The sequence below is a fragment of the Cygnus atratus genome, chromosome Z (assembly GCF_013377495.2).
Source record: "Cygnus atratus isolate AKBS03 ecotype Queensland, Australia chromosome Z, CAtr_DNAZoo_HiC_assembly, whole genome shotgun sequence".
Taxonomy (NCBI): Eukaryota; Metazoa; Chordata; class Aves; order Anseriformes; family Anatidae; genus Cygnus; species Cygnus atratus.
Window position 1 is genome coordinate 83,232,077 of NC_066396.1, and position 21,227 is coordinate 83,253,303.

Sequence of the window (21,227 nt, forward strand, 5' to 3'; positions counted from 1 at the left end):
AAACGTGGCATCAGAATATGTACTGATGCATGACTTGGACTGACTCTAAGAACTTACTGGATCATTAAAAGTAGCTAATAAATCAGGTACAAGTGTGTTAAAATGCAAGTTAATTGTTAGCAGATGCATTATTAAGAAGGCTTATTTCTCATCTCTTCTGTTTTACTAAATGAAGTGGTGGTTAGTAGTATAGTACTCAAAAATGTAACTGACATCATGAATTTTGCTTTACTTAAAAACCAAGCAAAAACAAAAACACAAGAAAAGAAATCTGTAAATAAGGAAAAAAAATGGGAGTAGAGCAGAAGGAACATACCAGTGTAATTTCCCAACAGAGGCTAGTAGGAGTTCTTTAGCAAGGAAGCGAAATAAGGCAGTCATGGTGCAACTGCAATAGAAAAATGAATTTTTGCACTGTAACATTTGTTTCCCGAAGGCCTAACACCATCCGTCTCTAAGAGAAGAAAACTGAAGAAGACTGAGATAACCTCCTTTCTCAAGGCTCTTGTGCTTCTTGCTCTACAGAAAAAGAGGCTTCTCAAAACCACAGATTCCAGGTGGCTTCTCTTAAGAAGCCAAACCTGCACAGCATGGTTTCTGAAACTGAATTGATGCAGTCAGTAGGGAACTCTACTTCAGCAATTAATCATGTTCGCCCCTGCTGGGAGAAACTTTGGTGTGTTAAAAGTTTCTCCAGTAACTAAAAAATCCTGGAAAATGATCCCTTCTTGAAAAAACAAAGCGAACAAACACACAAACCAGCAACCAAAGTCACAATATTTCTGCATTTTCACTGAGGCCAGACTTTTCTGAGCAGAGTTTTGGGTTGATCTGCATTTGTCACATTTTCTACATGCAGTAGGAAATCAGCAACATCAAACTCCTAATAATAAGCAGCAGATTGAGCTATTGTGAATTCATATTTTAGTGTCACTTCATATTCTGTCCATTAAAGGGTGCTTTGCCTTCACTGTAGACTATGTATGGGGTCTTAAAGTCTTTCAATGCAGTCACAGCACAGCAAGACATTTGGTACAGGGCAGCCTCACAACCATCCTCGACTTTGTTCTAGCCACTCTTGCAATTTTTCACCCGTGTACTTGTCTGCCAGAGAAGCAGCAGTCGGTGTGGCTTGGTGTATTGCCTCCACACCATGTACATTGGCTGCTGAGCAGCAGCAAAAGGAGGAAATGCAAGGTTACTGATGAATGTGTTTCTGAAAGCAAGTGGTGTCAAAAATCACCCAGAAAAAAACCAAAACACACACACACACAAAAAAAACAACAACAACAAAAAAAAAAGACAACCTTCGGAGTCTAACCCTGGAACAGACAAAAGGACAGAACTATTAATGCACGTTTCCTAATTACCTATTCCTTCATGTGGGAATATGCCACAATCAAATGTTGCTTTACCTAAATACCGAATTATGTGATTCTACTAGAAGGACTTGGGGGTGCACTTATAAATTAAGTTCATACGGGAATATATATTCAGAGCATTGCTATTGTTTGAGTGACGTAAAGGAATTATCTCAGTACTTATTACAGCTTACTGTGACCAAACTCAGAATGATCCCTGAGAACAGTAAAAAGTTATTCAACTGTCAGCTGTGAATTCAATAGATAGCAAATTAATTGGGAGAAAAGGATAGCTAAATTCCAGACATCCATGACCACATTCAACTGGACTGCAAGACTGTGGATGCAACTTTTCATTGTAAAGTTGCATTTGTGCATCTTTAAAACAGTTCTCCAGTTTTATGTTTACATATTAAATTGATTAAGTGTTCTTAGATATGAAAGATGCTCATCAAAGCAAAACTTTCCTATCACACAAAACTATCTGAAAGACAGAAGTAAACATCTGTGGCTGTGTTAAAACTCTCAGGTTAGGCAAGACTACTTTAAATTAATGTAATTACCCACTGTACTTCACAATACCATTTTAAGAGAAACTCAAGAGTTGAAAAGAAATCCAAATTAGCAAAAGAAGTACAGAGAATGAAACAAATGAGTGACCCAAGTAAGCAAAACTCTCAGAAGCAAGCTTTTTTCTCTCACATTTATGTAAAAAGAAATGTAAGCATACAAAATTCTTCATAACTGACGTAATCAGAAGTTCTACCTTGAGATTCAGTAGATCTCATTCCATTCTGCCTTCAGCATAAGACAACATAATAAAACAAAGTATAATTCGGGTATGGTTTTTTTTCCTTTACATTAGTAGCAGCCAAATGTATGGCGTTCCAGTCAGTGAAATTCATAACCAGCTCTCAGTTCTTCATTTCAACAATGCTTATGTGCCTTTGTATAGTACTTTGAATTCTAAAGCTGAGCTCTACAATAGTATAAAATATGGGGCTGTCTCAACCCCCATGCATTCACCCATTTTTTCAGTGGTACAGCACGCCTTCTATGAGTACTGATTTTGTAGAGGCTGCACATTATTGAGGAGAGCAAGATTTTTACCTCATATTGTTTGGTTTTACAGAAACTTAATTTTAAACTCAAGTTCCCTGAATGCTTTTCACTGAGTAGGTGGTAGAGATATGTGCTGTTTTTTTCCTACAGGGCATGTAATATGCTTTTGGGCTGTTTAATTTTCTTGTTCAAAGAGTTCATCATTGATCACTGCAAAAGTTATTGACTTCATGGTCTTCTGAAGAAAGAAAACACTGATTTTTTTTCTTCTTCTTATTTTAAATACACAGAATACTCAGTTGATGGTTACTTAAGCCAGTTTCTCTGGCCTGCTGTTTTTTGTTCTCCTAGGTGTTAGAAAGAGTTGGTGCTGAGCATAGGCTCAAGTGGAAGCATTTCTGTCTAACGCATTAAAAACAAGGGAACGCAGCCACTTACCGCACTGTCATCAGGCTGGATATGATGGCTCTCCCACCACTACAGTAGGAGGCATAAATACCAAAACCATACACAGGGATATGAACTACAGGCTGTAACCCTTAAGGCTATTAATAGCAGAGAGCTAAAAAAAAGTTACAGCCAGTTTTGAGAGTCACGAGTCTGGCTTTTCCAACATTCCCTTTTAATATTCGCAGTTAATGATAATTCTAGACTATGTGAGTAGGCTGTGAAGGCAACCACAATCTAAATTTATCAAAAAAATCTTTTTAGAGTAAGGTATTTTGCAATGAGATGGGTGGGAGAACGAAAGTGTGGGAGACGAGGAGGGATTCTTGCCATTCAGAGAGCTCACCTCCAGAGTAGAAAATCCAGCCTACTGAGCTTAGTTTTCTGGCTTAAAAATGACAGTGGCAAGCCTGTGGCTCCCGCCTCCTTTCCATGCATCACTGCGCCTGAGTGGTAGCCAAGATGTTCTGGGTGGGGGCCTCAGTCATCCCTCACCCCAGCTCAGCATCCCACTTTCTTTAAGCCAGATGCAAGTAGTAGTGAAACCAGCTGTGAATTCAATCTAATCCCACTATTGCAGCAGCACGCTGCATGTCTTGGAAGTGTCTGCTCTCCTCTAATATGGGATATTCACCATTCTAAGACTTTTCTAGACATGTCACACAAATTATAAACCAGGAATGGACAGCTATCGTGACTCTCTTGTCAACAGCTTGAAAATTCCTAATGGTAACACTAACAGATTAGAATCACTGCTTTATTTTTTTTTTTATTTTGATGTACATCAAGGCAAAATAACATCACGTATTAAGAACCACTGTCATGATTCATCCTATTAAGCAGCCAGCAGCAGAATTAACAAGACATAAATAGAGCCTGTTACACACAGTTATAAATACGACCCTGTCCCTGATGATCACAAGCTTTTCTTGATGAGAGCATTTACTGAAGCCTGCAGTCAAGGATACACTGCTGCAATTAAGGTTAGCTAACAAAAAACATAAAAAAAAGCATATAAACGGACACCATATGTCAAATTCCAAGTGGATTTGGGTCTTGACATCAAAACAAAATATATTGAAGGAATAGAGGCATTTTAAATTTCTGTATGTTTCATAATACTTGTGAGGGAAGAGAAGTTTGCTGTTAATTAGCTAGTGACACTCCGTTCCACAAAAAAAGAAAAAGTAGAAACCTTTACAACCTTGCACCACTGCCAATGCAGTTAATATTGTACTTCTTTGTGTGTGGCCAAGGGGTAAATAGAAAACAAGTAGACCCCATTGCAAGCAGTACTGACATTTTAGTGAGGAAGGAAACAAAAACAAAATTCAGGGTTTTCCCTTCAAGCCAAATGTATTTTATGGTGAGACCCATGTCAAAAAAATAAAAAATAACAAAAATCTTGAGTTCAAGAAAAAGTGAAACTAAGGATAAAGCTGCAGCTGAGGCAACAAGTAACAAAACCAGATACAAACAAATAAAAAAGCCCAAACCACATATACTCCTGAAGGATGGCCTGTTTAAGTTGCTTGAGTAGAAGATTTTCCACTTCAGATAGTACATACTAGGCACTTGATGACAATTTCTTGTTTAGTTCCAGAGCTCTAACATCTCCATTAGCTTTGGCATTTTCTACAAGTACCTACAAGGAAATCAAACAATGAAAATTTGAGAAATTTGTAAGTTTAGTGTTGATATATTTTACTGGAAATCTCAAATACATTTTAATTTCTGCTACCTAGCTTCCCTGAGAGATTTAAGTAACCCTTAAGTCCAGATAGGAAACATGAACATTACACATCAGCTTGCTTAAAACATTATTCATTTAAAAACAAACAAAAAAACCAATCCACTCTCTAGTCACCCGCTAAACATGTAGTGACTTGCAATGCACTACAGTAGCATCATTTGTTACTTGAGGCTGAAAGTGAGTTTGGTAAGTTCCCTGCTGGCAATGAAACAAGCAGAGCTGGTTGAGACCCATCTCCCTGCCAATGCACACTTGTTCCCTGCTAGAGCATTAGTATAAATCTAAATTTGTCAAAAAGAAGCTTTCTGTGCACCTACTTAAATAAAACTGCCAAGGTTTCCCTTTGCCTCTTAAATTTAACCTTTTACCATTTACTTTCCACGTCATATTTGCAAACTTTTCTACTAGTTAAAATATCTCCCCTGACAGCGTAACGTTCACAGATCTTTATAAGCTTCTGGCACTTCTCTTGTAATCTAGTTACATTATACATATTTAAAATGATAAACATTAAGTAGAATCAAGTAAATATTAACTCTAGTCATTATTTGTATTTTACTCACTGGTAGAGAGTACAGATGACTTTGCAGAAGCAAGTATAAGGAGATCATATCAGGATCAACCCAACACAAGAATTATTTATTTATTTATTTTTTAAATGAAGCTCTGTGTCTGTGTATGGATTTTTACCAATGCCAAGCCTACTTAATGTTTGATCTTGTTAATGATTCAACATTTCACTGTTATCCAGAACAAAAGAGCCCATCATCACAGTGGAAGGAGTGTTCAGATTACTAAGAGAATGTTCTGAGTTTGAGTAAGCAAAGTGACTCCAATTACAAGCCAAATTTAACCACCTCCTTTTACATCACTTTGCAAATTTGTGAATTTGACCAAATCAATTTGCAGAGCACTCTGAATAAAAAATAATGTACCATTTACTATGAGCAAAAAAAAAAGGTACTATCACAGATATAATAAAAATTGTAAGTACAGAAAGTATAGCCTGCTACTGCTCAGATCTTTTGGGTTAAGGCATACCAGATGGGCTAGAGGAAATTAACATTCCTGATTGCATTATCACATTCAGGTAAAATTCTGTTAAAATGGTCCTCATATCTACTGAGGAGTCACTCGTAGAACTTTCTAATTTGGTTTAGAGAGAGATTTTACTGTTTGTTTTTCATTAGTATTGCAGGGAGGAAGAGAAGACTTTTCAAGCAAACTGAATACAAATTGAGCTGTGTTTCGTCAGCATGGAATTCCTAAACACTGCAACCTGTAGCACAGGAGAGCCACCACTTCCCTAGCTTCTCTCTACCCCACTTACAAGCTAAAAGCACAATACTCAACGGGAATTGATTGAATTTCTATATGAAATGGACTGTCTTACATCTATTAATTCATAATCATCTTTGGCATACAGATGCTGCAGGAGGTACCAGCGTGCCACTGACACTATGGATTCTGGATTCCCTGGTTGGTAGACCACTCTTTCCAACATTCGACGAGTCTCCCTGGAAGCACAATCAAAACACAATCCAAATCAACTGCAAATTTCACTGACTAGATTGCATGTAACACACCAATATCCGACGGTAAGCAACAATAACCAGAAGTTATGTAAGGGAAGGTCCTTGTACCCACACCACCCAAAAAAGAGAGGAAGCTAAGTTGTGTGTTCCTTTGTTTGCTATGTAGTTGCATCTGGAAAGCCAGTTTTCAGCTGGAATGCTAAGGAATACTGCCACGGTTATTATATTTAATAAATTACATTCAGGATAGTGCTTTAACTAGTGACTAACCTGAACTAAACTGAAATAGCAGATTTTATAACTGCTACAGTAACAAGATAAACATGCTGTCTCTGTGAACTCAGCAAAACTTCTGATTTCAGTATCTGCTGAAAATGACTTCAGTACAGCAGACACTCTCTTGTTTAAGAGCTACAGAACAGATCTTTTGGAAGATAGATGCTCCTGTGAGAAGCAGCTATTATGATGAGTCTTAATAATCCCAATGAAATTTAATATTATACACAAACATTTAATCCAGGCACTTTCAAAACATACTACAGTTCCTGTAAAACACAGGGGCAAGATGTGAAATTGCAGGAGATGGATTTTTTTTTTTTTTTTTCTTACAGAGTACCACAAAGAGTTTTAAGCCTTATTTGGCTGATACTACCTTCTAAAACTGCCAGCTTGTAGCTAAAAAAGATGTTTTCTAAATTCATCACATTATTAGAAATGTGGCAAAAACTTGCAGTTAAGTTTAAGGATACAGTATTCACTCAGTGGTACGCAATCAGATTTGGTTTTTGTTTTGAGAATTCTGTCCTTTATATCAAACGTTGTCCTTTATATCATTACGATGTGATTTAACAGACTGATTAGAGGTTACATCTGTTTCTGTTTTGTTATTTGTAGTTAAGATGAATTTCTTGTTACAGGATTTTGAAACATATTGCCTCATAGATATATCACAAGATCTAATCAATTGTTCAACTAAGTGAATATTTGAAATTAAAATACAATGGATTTTAATTGACTATACAAGTTTCCAGCCCAATTTTATTATAAACAACAACTGTAACAATCACATTAGACTGTTACCTTCTTAAAAGCTCAGAGAAAGTAAGACATCTCAGAGCCTGGAGAATCTAGTTCATTAGAATTATCTATGAAAAACATCTAGAATTTTCCAGTTTTCCATAGCTTAACCAAGAAATCTGTAAGAAAAACCTTGACTTAATAGCCAGGCTCATAAAGTAGGGGATTCAATGTCTCCACTTCAAACCTCAGTCTTCCTCCCATTCCTCAATGGGAAAATGAGCACCTGTCTGTTCAGAAATGGACAGGAACCTTGACTTAGACTTAAATGAAAGCAAAATGGATCCCAGCAATAGTGATAGCATAGTGATATCTCTATCTGCCATGCTATTTAACAAGATCTTAGAGGACTTTATAGTTCTTCTGATTAATTTATTCGGATTAAACGCTATTAAAAAAAGCTTAGACCTGTTTTTCTCTTTGTGTGAAGGTCATCTACAGTTTTTTGAGAAGAGAAGGAAGATTCTGCTGCTTTCAGTTCCCCACACTACTATACTCCCTCCCTCCGCTCTCCCTTTTAAAGTCACTTCAAGAATTAATTCACGTTTTCAATTTTCTTTTAGGTCTTGGAGTTAGATCTAGGCATAACGACCACTTATACTTCTAGACAGTGTATTCCATTTAAGCTTAACAGATCACAAATACCTTGCTCCCATTTTGCGATTATACTGCAGTAGTGCTTGCAGGAGAGATGCCAAGGGGCAGGATGAGAGTTTCAAAGCCTCAGTTGTAGCCTCTTGAACCAAGGATGGCCAATGCTCATTTGGGACATTAGCCTATGATTTAAAAAAAAAAAAAAAAAAAAAAAAAAAAAAAAAGAGAGAAAGTGCTTCATTGTAGTGTGTAATATAAGTCAGTGTTTGTTTGCAGCCCTCTACAGACAAGGTTTAAATCAAATCGTTCTGAGTTACATAAAATGTTTGGCAAGTTAGTACGAAACTTCATAAAAACACTGATTAGAAGAGCCTGGAAAAGTCAAATTAAGTTGTCTTGGACAAACCTACATTCCACTTGCTTATTTATATGAAGAATCTTTCTGTTGTTTTGTTTTTATATACATGTGTTAGTAATGACTGTTTCAATCACAAACCCTTTGTTTGCTCTTCATCTTGTAAACCTTCATCCCGTTAAATAAACTATGTTAGAATGTAGAATTCATTCCCAGAGAAGACTGGAGAACATAACATGTTTTACTAGAAGTAAAAAACAGCTCCAAGATGGGAATTACCTAATAAAGCAACTATTGAGAAAGTTACTGTATCTTTTGGCTTAAGAAAACCTTACTATTGACCGGATAGAATTCATACTGCTGTGCTTGAAGGGGTGCCTAGGTTTTGACCAGGCTCTTGCACATTTCATTAAGCCAGTGCAGATTAGAGGGGCCTAATAGGAATCCATGCATCAACTGCTCTGCTCATGCAAAAGTAGAGATGAGATGATCAGTTTCACTCTAATTACATTTTTAAATAAAGTCATATAGTATCATGCAATTTAGGCCAATATCTGAAGAAGTAGTGTTAATTCAATTAAAGAGTACCTTGTGACCTACGCAGATATTTGGGAGATTTAGGAAATAGGAAACAGTATACTAGAAAAAGGGCAGAAAAATCACGGTAAGAAAAAATTTCGTCACCTGACAAATTCTGCTTTTGAAGCAGATGGTTTGTGAGAAAGGAATTTGTCTACTCTGATGGGGATTCTCTTTTCCCACCAGAAGCATCAGCTTTGCAGGTTTATCCTCAGTAAAGGTGCCTGTCTTTTATATAAGCACTCAGGGTGCTATGGGGTACCTTTGCCTGATTTTGGATAAGGCTGTTAGCTTAATTATCTGTTAAAATACATCAGAAAGCATTAGCCAAGATCACAACGGTATCTACCTGTTATACCAGTTTGAAAGAAATCTGACAGTACACTGCAAGTTTCTAGAGTGACAATGCCTAAAGAGAATGGACACTCTCCAAGGAATTGACTTATGTTCACCTGGCCCATCGGTGCAAGGATAAGTAGAACAATTTTCTTTATATCGCAAGGTACACTTCCCTTAGATTGTCTTTATACTTCAAGGCAAGGCACCATATCTAGAAATGACCACCGAGCACCAGGCACCAGTACAGGAAGAGCATTTATTAAAAAAAAAAAAAACAAAAACATTTATTAAAGCTAGTTATCTGAGCATTAAGACAGAGATTTGAAGGGTATGGCAATTTTGATGATAGAACTGAATCTATTAGAGTACTAAGCCTTATTGAACAAGTTAGCCTCTTACGTACCAAGTGATTCTACTTGATTATTTCACAGCAACCTCTCTTACAAAGGAACACTCTATAAACAGCCCACTGCCCCTTGAAGTTTTATTTTATTCTTTAGTCAAGTTGTCACTCATAAAATGCAAAGTCATTTAAACAGGAGTTTCATTTAAAGACTACAGAAGCCCAACATTACATCAACTCCTGTTACATCATGCAGTTATATAATTTTAATTATCCTACCATGCAGATTTCCAGTGCTAGCATAGCCAGCCTGAGCAGACTGGATAACTTCCCACTCCAGCTGCCCTGCTGTGACGCCAACTGCAGACTCTTTCTGTAACACATCTCTGCTCCAACCATCATTCCTTGGGACTGATATACTTTTGCCAGCCACTGAAAATAAACAGACAAAAAATCATTTAAGGAGCCAACAAAACATGCATCCCATTAGGCAATACAATTTATACAATTTAGTTTTGTGTTTTTTTTGTTTTTTTTTTTTTTTTTTTTTTTTTTTTTTAAGAGTGCCACACTATAGCATTAGCTAAAACACCACCACTCACCCCACCCTCATTCCAACATACTGCACACTATCCTGCAGGAAAATGTAGTTTCCTGATTGCAGAGCCAGCAGTACATCTCACTATAGTAACTTATGCCAGACATCTATGTCCAACTGATAGCTGTCTTCATCTGGAGATTGCTCACAGATGAACAAATAACTTGACTGGCTTTGTGAAAATCTAGAAAGGGTAAAAGAGAAAAAGAGAATTGTGTTGTGCCTCACTTGTTTCTAAAAATTCTGTAGAGGTTAACAGAGATTCCAGCACAACTGAGTAATTTCAGGAACATGAAAGATATTAGAATGTGAGTCTGAGCTCAGATAAGGGGTGTACAACTTGCACTACACAGCTTCTGTGCCTACCGCAGTCATCCTGGAGGCACTACATGGGACAAAGAAAGTAGGAAATAGGACCTGTGTGCAGAGTTTCACGCTCCTGTGAGCTTCACCAGCTCTGGATTCACTCACAAATAGAAGGAAAAAGATTCTAACTTCTCCCTCGTTAATTGCATAACCATGTCATATTTTTCCAAGGAGAGACAGCCACAAGTTTGCAAATCCCTGACATACGCATAATATACATCAAAATGCATAAGGCACATTTAGAAGTATTATTTGCTGGATAACCAAGCAACCAAAGCAACTTCTTTTTTGAAGAGAGAATTCTCCTGCTTTTAAGTAAAGGACTTCTGCTAGCTGATGACTGCCTAGTATAAAAAGGGGAAAAATTCTTAACCCTTTCTGATGCACAGAAGTCATTTGTCAACAAAGATTTTCTAGTGTGTCCCTTCTTATTAGCACTAGTGAGATTATGAACCTTTGCCATCAAGCTGCAGGATGACTCTGTTAAATAAAGCAGGTGCTAAGTGTTAAGTAACAGGGTGCTCCACCTTCCCCCTAAAACCTTTCCTTGGGCTCACTGCTTCGCAGCTGAAGATAGCTAGAACACAAGATATGAAGGAGAAGAGAACGCTCATGCAAGTGCACCATGGCAGACATGCAAGACCAGCTTTTTCACTCTCTCCCTGGTAAGCCACAGCAGAAGAACAGCCATCAGAACAGTAGTTCAGCAGCTCTCCTAAATCCCAGAACAACCATTTAGACATATACCAAAAACTTAAGCAAAAATCTAGGCTAATGGCCACTCTAATTTAGTAAAACTGTAGGACATTGCGATGTATACTTTTGAGTACGACAAAACATTTATCAAACTCTTAGGAAGTCTAGAGCCAGAAAACATGAAAGCATAGCTATCCACTAGGAGCAGCTGTAGCAGTCAGGCAAGCTTCTTGAGAACTCTGTCCTAGCCCTGAGAAATATTTTCTTTAATTGAAGACTGAAAAGATCTTATCCAGATGTATTTTATGTATTCTATGACCTGGATTAAAACAAAACAAAACAAAAACCACATACATGTTTAGTTCACTTCCTTTCCCTGCTTATACGCAAGACAATACTTCGCTATGCAAGAGATGCCTGAAGAACTCCATTTTCAATATTATTACTAAAATAATAGAGAACATAATCGTGTCTTACATAACCATGTATTTTACAAATCCCATCTGAATGAGTTCTGCAGTTCAGGAAGACAAAGTCTTACAAGTCTAAGGAAAACATATCAAAAAAAGCACCTTTCCACAAATGCTACTCTTATGTTCCAGAAGGGAAGATGACCTGCAGCCTTGTGACAAGGGACATAATGATCTCTATAGCAGCCTTGGTCTCTTCTTCTAGGATTGAAATCACCTTTAGTGAAACTTTCTGGTAAGAAGGTTTTGCGTGTTTAATAGGCAGAGGGAGCACCGTACTTCCTGCATCTACATGAAAACCTCTGAAAGTTCATGGAATTTTGCTAAACATGCTCCTAATATCAGTGAAGGAAGAGAGTAACTGTAATCAACAGCAACAGTTAGAAAAAAATATATATACACACATATATATACACAAATATATTGCATTGCCCGGAAGACCTTTTGGCATGTGTCAGAGTCTCCTCAGATTGTCTCATAGAAGCAGCATATGAACTAAGGTACAGCACCTTCATATTAACTAAAAATGACCTCCTGCAATTCCACGAAAGGAAGTGAGCAAACACTGTTCCTGTGAGTGATTCCTATTCCTCCCAGTCTCAAATGACTTGAAAGTACGGTGACACTTGATGTCAGAAAATTATGGAACTCAAGCGAGAATAAAGAAGTGCAAACAATTTACCTCCATCTACTCTTACAGGCTATGAAATATTTTACTGTTTTCTCACATTGCTAAGTCATATGACCCCAAAGACACAGGTGTCAGGTGCTTAACCTCTAGGTTTTTAATTCTGCCCCCATGTCTGCTTGTTCTTTCTAACACTTGTCATTATTTCAACTATTAGAGAAAATTAACAAAGATACAGCCTTATAAAGAACTGAATACTAGCTATTTTCTTTGTTACTTACTGTCAGTGGACAAAGAAAAAGCAAACAGTGAAACAAACTCTCACACACTTATCATGGATACTCTCAGAGCTCACTGTAACAAGCAGCATACCAAAATCAGGGAGACAATACACACTTACTTGCCAGGCTGCAACTGAAGAACTGGTCATGACTGTTTTGCGAAGCTCCTCCAGGATGGTATCTGGAAGCTCTTTGTGAGTTTGCAACAGCTGCTTACACTGAACTTGTCTCAAAAGCAAAAATAGAGCTGGGTGCTCAGGACAGCTCTTTAAACCCTAAAACCAAATGGAATCAGAATGATCAATTACAAATATCAGAAGATACTTTCTTTTTTGCCATGTGAGTCTTTTACAGAAAAGAGCATTGAAAACATTCTCAAGATCCTTGCAAGATGGCATTTTCCTCTACTCTGCAGAAAGAAGTGTTCCAGGAATTGACACATGGGAATAGGAACTTATTTTCCTTTTCCCCTTAAAATACATTTGAAATCTAAATTTTGCACCTGTCTTACTATTAGAGGTTTCTGAAAGATAGACAGATAAGTGGCAGACCTCCAGCTCCAGTTTGGCTTGACAATCACTACAAGTTTTGGGCTGATGGGGGAAAAAGTCTATCCCACGACTGAAGTGACCTCAAGAATGTTCAATTTTTTGTTCGGTTTTGGTTCTCCCAGATAGGGTTCTTTATTCTCATTGGAACAGAAGCACTTTACTAAACATTTCCTGCCTTAACAAGTTCCATCTTTGAAGAATGCCCAGATTGCAGAGACTTTATGAAACAAAGTAGAAGCTGGTAGTATTTGCTTCAATTTTTCTACCCAACAGCAAGTGTGGAATTAAGTTGCCTGTCTCAAATTCAGAGTGCAGTGCCAGACTCGTCATTCCCAGTTATATCCCCTTCTGGAAACCTAAGATCCAAAACACTCAGTGAGAGCTAATGATACCAGAGAGTCTTACTCTGGTTCCTACAGAAACTGCAAGCACTGACTCTCTTTTCCCTAAATTAGTTAACTAACAAAAATCAGCAAAAATCACTATAATCTCTTCCTATTCCTTCCCCAGATACCATGTAGTATTTGTGGCAATATCCAACCCTTTTTAATATAAGCAAGGTCCGTATACATGATGTGCAGAAGAGGAAAACACCTCCACCCCAAGCACATTTAGGGGAAAATACTTTCCTGTCTCTTAAAAACCCCAGCATGTTCACTGAATCTCATTTTTAGGAATTAACTCCCTTCCCCACCAGTATAGAAGTGCTGTAAGCAAGGAACACATCTGCAAGGGATTAGCCATTTTTCTAAGTGAAAGTCAAGGATGTCTGCTGCTGAGTCCAATTATTATTTTGTTAAACTTTTGCAAACTTCTTATATACACACTTGAAGGCTGTTAACACAACAGTCCCCTTCTCCAATTGTGTTGCCTCAAGATTTTTCCTTTTAATAATTAAACTTGCGGCGTCCACTTGTGGATCTGAAATTGACTACCAATGTAACTTAACCACAGATCAGAAGACAGTTAAGTCCCCTGAAAGTCTCCTGATTGGATTTCTTGTCTTGAATTTCTCTACTGCTTTGCTTAACTCTAAGTTAGTATTTAAAGGCAGGAAGGGCAGAACAAGTTTCATCACCGAATACATTCATCATGCAATGATTTCTATACAACTCTTTTCACATTTTGCCAGTATGCTGCTGTCATACCTTGGTACAAAGTGCTTCAGCTTCTGAGATTCTACCAGTCTCCTCTAGACTGGTGATAGCTTGACATAGAGACCAATCTTCAAGAGTCTGGATATAATTACGTGGAAGGTTATTTTCTCCAGCTGCAAAAGCACATAAAACACTAAACTGAGTTATTGTACACTCTATAGTGCCCTACCATGTCACATGTAAGGGATATTGACCTAGTAAGGGAGAATTTCTAGGAGTATTGGTCTGACATCACTTCCTTCATTAGTAGGAACATTAAGAGATGATAAAATTGAAAGCAAGACGATGGAACAACAAATCCACCCTTTGAGTTAGTGGTTTGAAAATAATTGATTTAATTCCAGTTTTCAAAATGCTATGGATATTAAGCAAGGCAGGCCTATTAACTGAGGTTATCACTCTACTGGAAAAGTTACAAAGCTCATTGTAACTTCAGCCTTTTCTTGTGAACAGTGTTCCTTTGCTGTAATATGCACCTCAGAGTTCAGAAGTACTATTTAAAAAACAAACACACACATTTGAGGCTCTGGATGGAAATGCAAGCTACAATTAATTAATTAATGCTAGCTCTACATTAGGATTTAGTATTTTTATGGGAAAAAATACAGTTGCAACTCAAATTACTACTATGCAATTCACATTGTATATGCACGCTTCTGAAATTTAGGATAGTATTGCAAGCTTAGAACACTTCAATTATATTTCTTTTCTTTTTTTTTTTTAATTAAAAAGTTTTGTATCTTACTTTTGGCTGAAATTGTAGATACAAGTGTCATCTCTAGACCTGTTCGCTTTGGCTGAGTGTTGTTTAGACAGACAACAGTGTTCTCAGCATGACAGGCTGCCATTAGCACTGCCCATGCAGCAGGGTTATCTAGGAGAAAATAACGGTTAAAGGCAACTCGTGCCCATTCTAAATAGTCTGGTAGTTCATTTAAGCATAAAAACATAGCCATCAATGGAACTACGTACAGTAAATAAAGGTAACAAGAGCAAGGCAAGTAATCCAATCAGACACACACATCAGCTCAGCCCAAGGCAGCAGACAAGTGTTTGCCTCTAACAAGTAAACTTCTTCAAATCTTAAGGTAAAAATGCCGTTTCTAAAGCCAATAAATGTATTTTTCACATGGACACTGGTGTGTTTAATTCCAGTGACACAGACTAACCTTGACTATCATTTAGTACCACATAAGAGAGACAGAAAAAATCCCAAGATGCCATCCACAGCTTCCAGTCACACCGGCTCATTCTAGTTCAAGCAGCAGCATGCAAGTTACGGTGATCACAGATAGGTGCCTACTTCTAGTGTCAGCTAAATCAAGCTCAGCATTAGCTTGAATTAGTCCAGTCAAGAACACCTATAACTGTAAGAGTCTGGTCTCTGTCCTGAATCAGACAGAGCTCAATTAAAAATTTCAGCTATGAAAATTTTCAGTCCAAACATAGTTTTTTGTTTGTCAAGAAAATAAAAGACAGCTTGACAATCTAATAAAGCAGAATGTAAACTATACTGCTTATGAATAGCAGTCAGTCTTGTGTGTATCTGGGGGAAAGTAAGTAAATTTTTTTTCACTTTCAACCACACTGACCTGATGCAGCCAAGCAAAAATAATGCAGAACAAACAATGGTTTAGTACTTCGTTTTCAAGACTTACTTTTTAAAGCCCTTAAAAACCCTACCAGATTTACACTATACATTTAATGACGATCACCATTTAGAAATAGGTGAACAGCTGCCTATAGTTTATAACAAGCATACTGTAATAGAAAATTTCCAGTCCTAATTCACAAGATAGATGAGTAAGTCTCCGCTGCTTGGTGTGGCATACTGACCCTGAGGGAACAAGTGTTTTTCTTTTTTCTTACGTACAAAATAATACTTATCTCTTCTCCTGCTGAGAAAGTAACAAATTGCTCATGTTTTCAGAACAAGCCATGAAACTCAGGGATTCTTCCCCATCTGGTTGAAATCACCAAGCCTAAACTTGCAATGATAGTTAAAATTTCCATTCAAGGCGTTCTCCCCAAAACATACACAGGCAAAACAAAATAACAGAACGACCCAAGAAAAGCAAATACTTTGTTAGCACAACAATTTTGTTTCTGATTAGTAAAAAAATCACTAGCATATTTGAGAACACAGTCACCTGGACAGAGGTGGATTGCCTTCTGAATATTTTTCAGAGGATTTTCCCTCTGATCTTTTAACATGTGACATCCTGCTGCCAGCTGATTAACTGCAACATTTAGTAGGACTTCCTATAAAATACAACATAAGAGTGACTTAACACTACATGTAAGTGATCAGATGGAGTTCATTTTAGGATTGTATAATGGAATTATAAAGTCTGCATTTTAAGAGAGACAAACCTTCCCATAGCTTGAATCAAGTGCATGTGCAATGTTTCCTGCCACGGCTCCACCCTGCAAGATTAAAAAAAAAAAAAAAGGTTATATGGTTAAGAAACATTACAATATCTGTAAGGCAAGATCTTTTTGTCTGTATTAATCAGAAATATAAAGTTTGCATAATGAAATATTTTCCTTTCCTACAGACAAATGTCTTTGTAGAGAATTATGAAGAGATATTCAAGATCAGAACTTATCCACAACTTGTGTTTGTAAATTAAAGTTTCATATAGATAGGGATTTGTTTTCAGGTGCTATTTCTTTTTAGATATTTGACATACATTAAGGGAACGAATGTTTATTTGGAGAAGAGCTACCAGTAAGTACAGAAGCAGCAAAGAAATACTGGGTAATGAAATAAGTAAAGTTGAGTACAGTAACCAAATTCAACATATATAACACCTTTCTTTAAAATGTATATTGTATACATATATAAAAATCCTTTTATATAAATTAAATACATTAAGTACAATCTTTTCTTGATGAAATACTTCTAGCAGATTTAGTCTATTTCAAGAAGATAAAGGTTCACTACGCCATTAAGGACACAAATGGATAAGTAATTTGTTAAGGGTGTACCTGTGCATTGATCAAAATGTATTTATATTTAAAGTTTTCATGTTAACTAGTGAATGCATGTGACTGAAGCATGGTGTGTTTCTGCTTTTTTCTTCAGTTAAGAAACAATATGTAGTACACCCAGGTTATAAACAGTACAGACTTATTACAGTGCACTACAATGCACTTACTTTTGCCTTCTGTAACGTATACAGTGGAACTAGTCGAGACAAAAGAGACCAAAGAGCAGGATTATCAGGGTTACTGGGAAAAAAAAAAAAGAAAAAAACCCAAGCATATTAGATTTTTCTGGTTTGAAAATGAATCCGGTCTTCTGTGACTTTGTAGGCAGCTGCTGTAAATACCAAGTAGATCTTTTGTTTTTAGAAAGAAGACTAAGTGCAGTTGTAAATAGATGTGTCTAGTAATTTAAAACAAAGAAACAACACTGGTATTATAGTACTGGCTAAAGAAATAAAGTGTATAATATGTATATTAATATTCATGGGAAGAAAATGGGCAAACTCGAAGACTACAGGTTTGGTCTTCATAGTCTGAGGAACAAGGAATTTTAACAGCAGTTTTGGGGAAAAACATTGTTTGAAGCATAACTTATGAAATCACCTGGATAGAGTGTAAGGTGTGACTTGTTTAAAGGCAATAATTAAAATTCCCCCTTCCTGTAATGCCTACGTTACTCAAAACACTTTTAAACTCAGACTTCTACTTAAGGGAATGAACTGCTTCAGCTGCTGTTAAATATTAAATAAAAGCCCTAAAGATTTTCTTAGTTGAAAGTTCTGGTAAGCAAGATGAAGAATGCTTTTATAGCATAGTGAACTGATGTAACTACCAAAGAAGCCACCAAAACAAAACACAGAAAAAAAACATACAAGCCATGAAGTTTTTGCCACTTGATACCTTAAGTCAGGCAGAATAAAGCAAACTTCTGTCTGCTGATTCTACAATCTTAAATGAGCCACTTTCATGTTTGAAAAAAATTCTTTAATAAGAGAAAAACGCTGCAAAAGAGTTTTGATTACTAATCAATATCAATAAAGAAACACATTTACAAGGCAATCTAAATATTAACAAAATACATACCTATGTATTGCTTTTGAGACTTCTCTCTGGACTGCCACATTTCTACCTTGTAATGCATAAACAACAGATGCAATAAGGCACCTCTCATAAATCCCATCTTTTCCTTTCTCGTGCTTCAGTAATTCTTTTAAGGCTGCTGTCGCAAGTGTAACGTCCTGCTTTACCAGTCCTAGCGTGCACAAAACCTTCAGACTTTCCGTACTAGGTTCCTTTAATGAGCTGTTGAATCAGAGGGAAAGGAGACATTATTTTGGAGCAGAAATTAAACTTACTGTCAATACTACAGTACTTGATGGCTTTGAGTCCTCTTGCTCCCATATATCACCTATGATATGCTGAATTAACACTATGAGATGCTGGAACAAGCTAGATCAGTAAATTTGAGATATCAAGATACAGAAAGTGGTTGTGTGCCATTTCAGGTAGTACGCTACACTCAGTAGTTATAACTACTTGGCAAGGCTCCAACATATTAGCTATCCTTCAGTAGCACCCATAAAAGGAATGGCAAAAGAATGTCTAACACTGAAACCTATTTACTTTTCCTGAAGACAGCTGTACTTCTAACTCATGTCATAAGTGAGCTGCAGTGTGCCTGTTTCCAACTTTGCAACAGAAATCCAGGAAGGAAAAAGGCAGAAATGAGCCTGCTGCATAGAACTGCTCTTTCAATTTGGCTGTTCTGAGAAATTAAACCTTGTTTACGTCAAGGTTTCTTCCAACTCAGTGTACTTCGAGCATGCTTTCCACCATCGATTAGTTTTAGTATCAGTACTAAGTTATGCTATTCTGTTCATTATGAGAGTTTAACCTCATCTCAACAGTACTCCCATCTTTATTGGAGACCTACTAGCCACAGTGAATGACTTTTTTCTGCAAATTATACAGTATAGGTGGAGAACTCTCAACTCGAATTAATCCCCTGAACTTTGACTTTGCATAATACAGAGAGCTCATTACAAACAACCAAAATCAAAGATGTTAACTAATGTACTAATTGAAGTTATTCTTACAACAAAGGAATTCAACAAATGACAATACAAATTAGAAGGAGGCAAAAAAAAAAAGAGGGCATGGCAACAGTAATTTGGAGTTACTTAATTGTCATGTCCTATACACAACTGCAGAATGAAATGCTGCCTACTTTCACTTATCAGGTGACTACAATAAGGTTCCTAACCAAGCTTTTTTAGAATCATTTTTATAAATAATAATCCTTAGATAAATAATCTTTAACTAATAATTAATCTTACATAATTTACATATTATCTTACATAATCTTACATAATCTTACATAATTTCTGCATTTGAAAGATACACAAGAATGTGAACATCCTATTCTATATTTTGTTTTCAGTCCCTGGCAAAAAAGAAATCCCACCAGCTGTTACATGCAACCTTGAATAGCCAACATCAAGCACGTCAGCTAGTGGAAGGGTATAGCTCTCCCATGAGTAAGAAGAGTTACTCTATCACACCAGCTACAGAGACATACTCATTACCAAAATCTCTGTGCTAAGCTGTCCATGAGGAAAGAGGAAAAAGGAATCTTCTTCCTCAGTGCCCTACTTAGGCCCTTCAAGTTCCCCTGCACAAATTCCCATTAACAAAGACCTATGATTAGAATGTACAGTTCTCTTTTCTTCGTATTAAAATCCACTGTATAACTCTGCACCATTGTGCTTCAGATTTAGATCTGAACGTATTCACTGTAGTGTTACTTTTCTAAAGCATTTACTACTTTTTTATTATTATTTTAAACAAATGACTACCATCATTTAGGAAATTCTCACTGTCGATGTCAAGGACAAAAATAGAACTCTGCAGTGATTAATAGGATGTACCAGCTCCCTAGCTAATTAGTTCGCTAACTCATCAGTTACTCAGGCTTTAGTGTAGTCATGAATCTTCACTATTTCAGTAACTTCATGAGTCTTCTGGCAAGATGGCGACTGTACAGCCATTACTGGAATTCTCTGTTGACAGGAGTCGAACCTGAGGCCCCCAACAAAAGTGACTTTTCGGTTTTAGCATTACAATAAAGCATCATATACTGATTGTTATTCCCTCCACTCACCATTTAAACAGTAGTGTCTTTGCAGCATCCACTTTGTTCCGCTTATACTCTATTATTGCCAAGGCAGTCAGGATATGTGCTTTATCTTGTTCAGACTCGGCAACAGACAATGCTCTCTCATAGGCTGGTTAAAAAAGAAAAAAGACTTAGAATTGAAGAAGAAGGGAAAAAAATACCTTGCTCATAAAGCCTCTGGAAAGGCACGATATTAATACATACACACAAGGCACTTTGGTTTCAGGTTCACTACATTTCCATGCCTCACATCATATTGCAGAACACACAACTATTACATTATAAAGCAACCATAGGTTGGAAAGTGCCAGGGTTGTTTACAACCTGTTTAATATGCAGCAAATGGAAATAAATCTGAGAAGCAGTGCAGGGATATCTACAAAAAGACTTAATGAGTGCAGTTTAAAGATTCCCTTATGACAGTATATTTATGAAATAGTATTTGAGATGGGCAGACAACTCCAATCAAAAACATAGTTCTTTAAAATGCTGAGCTGGCTGCTCTACTGTGAATGCTTACACTTCTGCACTGATAATTCAGTACACCTTTTTGTGAAGTCTCACATCTCGGCAGTGTAGAACATGACAATATGGCCCTTACATTTATTCCTAAAGGCAAAGTGTTTTGTACACCACATTAATCTCCTACCCAGAACTGATTTTCCCAGGAAAGCCATTTCATGACAGTGAGAGAAGCTAAGAGCACAAGAGGTTACTGGACAAGAATTAAACAGTTATAAAAATGTAGTTTTCCTTAGTACATTTGAATAGCTCTGGCACTCAACAGCTAAATGATTAAAATAGCTACAGAATTTGTACTTATACATTGGGACTGAAAGAGTGAAATAATCTCAACTACAGCTAGGTTG

The 21,227-nt window shown here is 36.9% G+C and overlaps 1 protein-coding gene across 9 annotated transcripts in view; it reads right to left on the bottom strand.

The window, feature by feature from the left end:
• Positions 1-3,613: 3,613 nt before the first annotated feature.
• The window catches only part of SKIC3 (SKI3 subunit of superkiller complex), a 50,011-nt gene continuing 32,397 nt past the window's right edge, over positions 3,614-21,227 (bottom strand). For all 9 annotated transcript variants that reach the window (XM_035567645.2, XM_035567648.2, XM_035567644.2 and 6 more), the window contains 12 exons: positions 20,344-20,467; positions 18,267-18,485; positions 17,354-17,426; positions 16,566-16,619; positions 16,343-16,454; positions 14,938-15,066; positions 14,184-14,305; positions 12,604-12,759; positions 9,725-9,877; positions 7,881-8,011; positions 6,017-6,140; positions 3,614-4,515 (listed from right to left, as the gene is read on the bottom strand). In XM_035567645.2, the coding sequence (XP_035423538.1) occupies positions 4,438-4,515; positions 6,017-6,140; positions 7,881-8,011; positions 9,725-9,877; positions 12,604-12,759; positions 14,184-14,305; positions 14,938-15,066; positions 16,343-16,454; positions 16,566-16,619; positions 17,354-17,426; positions 18,267-18,485; positions 20,344-20,467 (1,475 nt within the window). In that variant the 3' untranslated portion in view covers positions 3,614-4,437. The remainder of the gene's footprint in view (positions 4,516-6,016; positions 6,141-7,880; positions 8,012-9,724; positions 9,878-12,603; positions 12,760-14,183; positions 14,306-14,937; positions 15,067-16,342; positions 16,455-16,565; positions 16,620-17,353; positions 17,427-18,266; positions 18,486-20,343; positions 20,468-21,227) is intronic.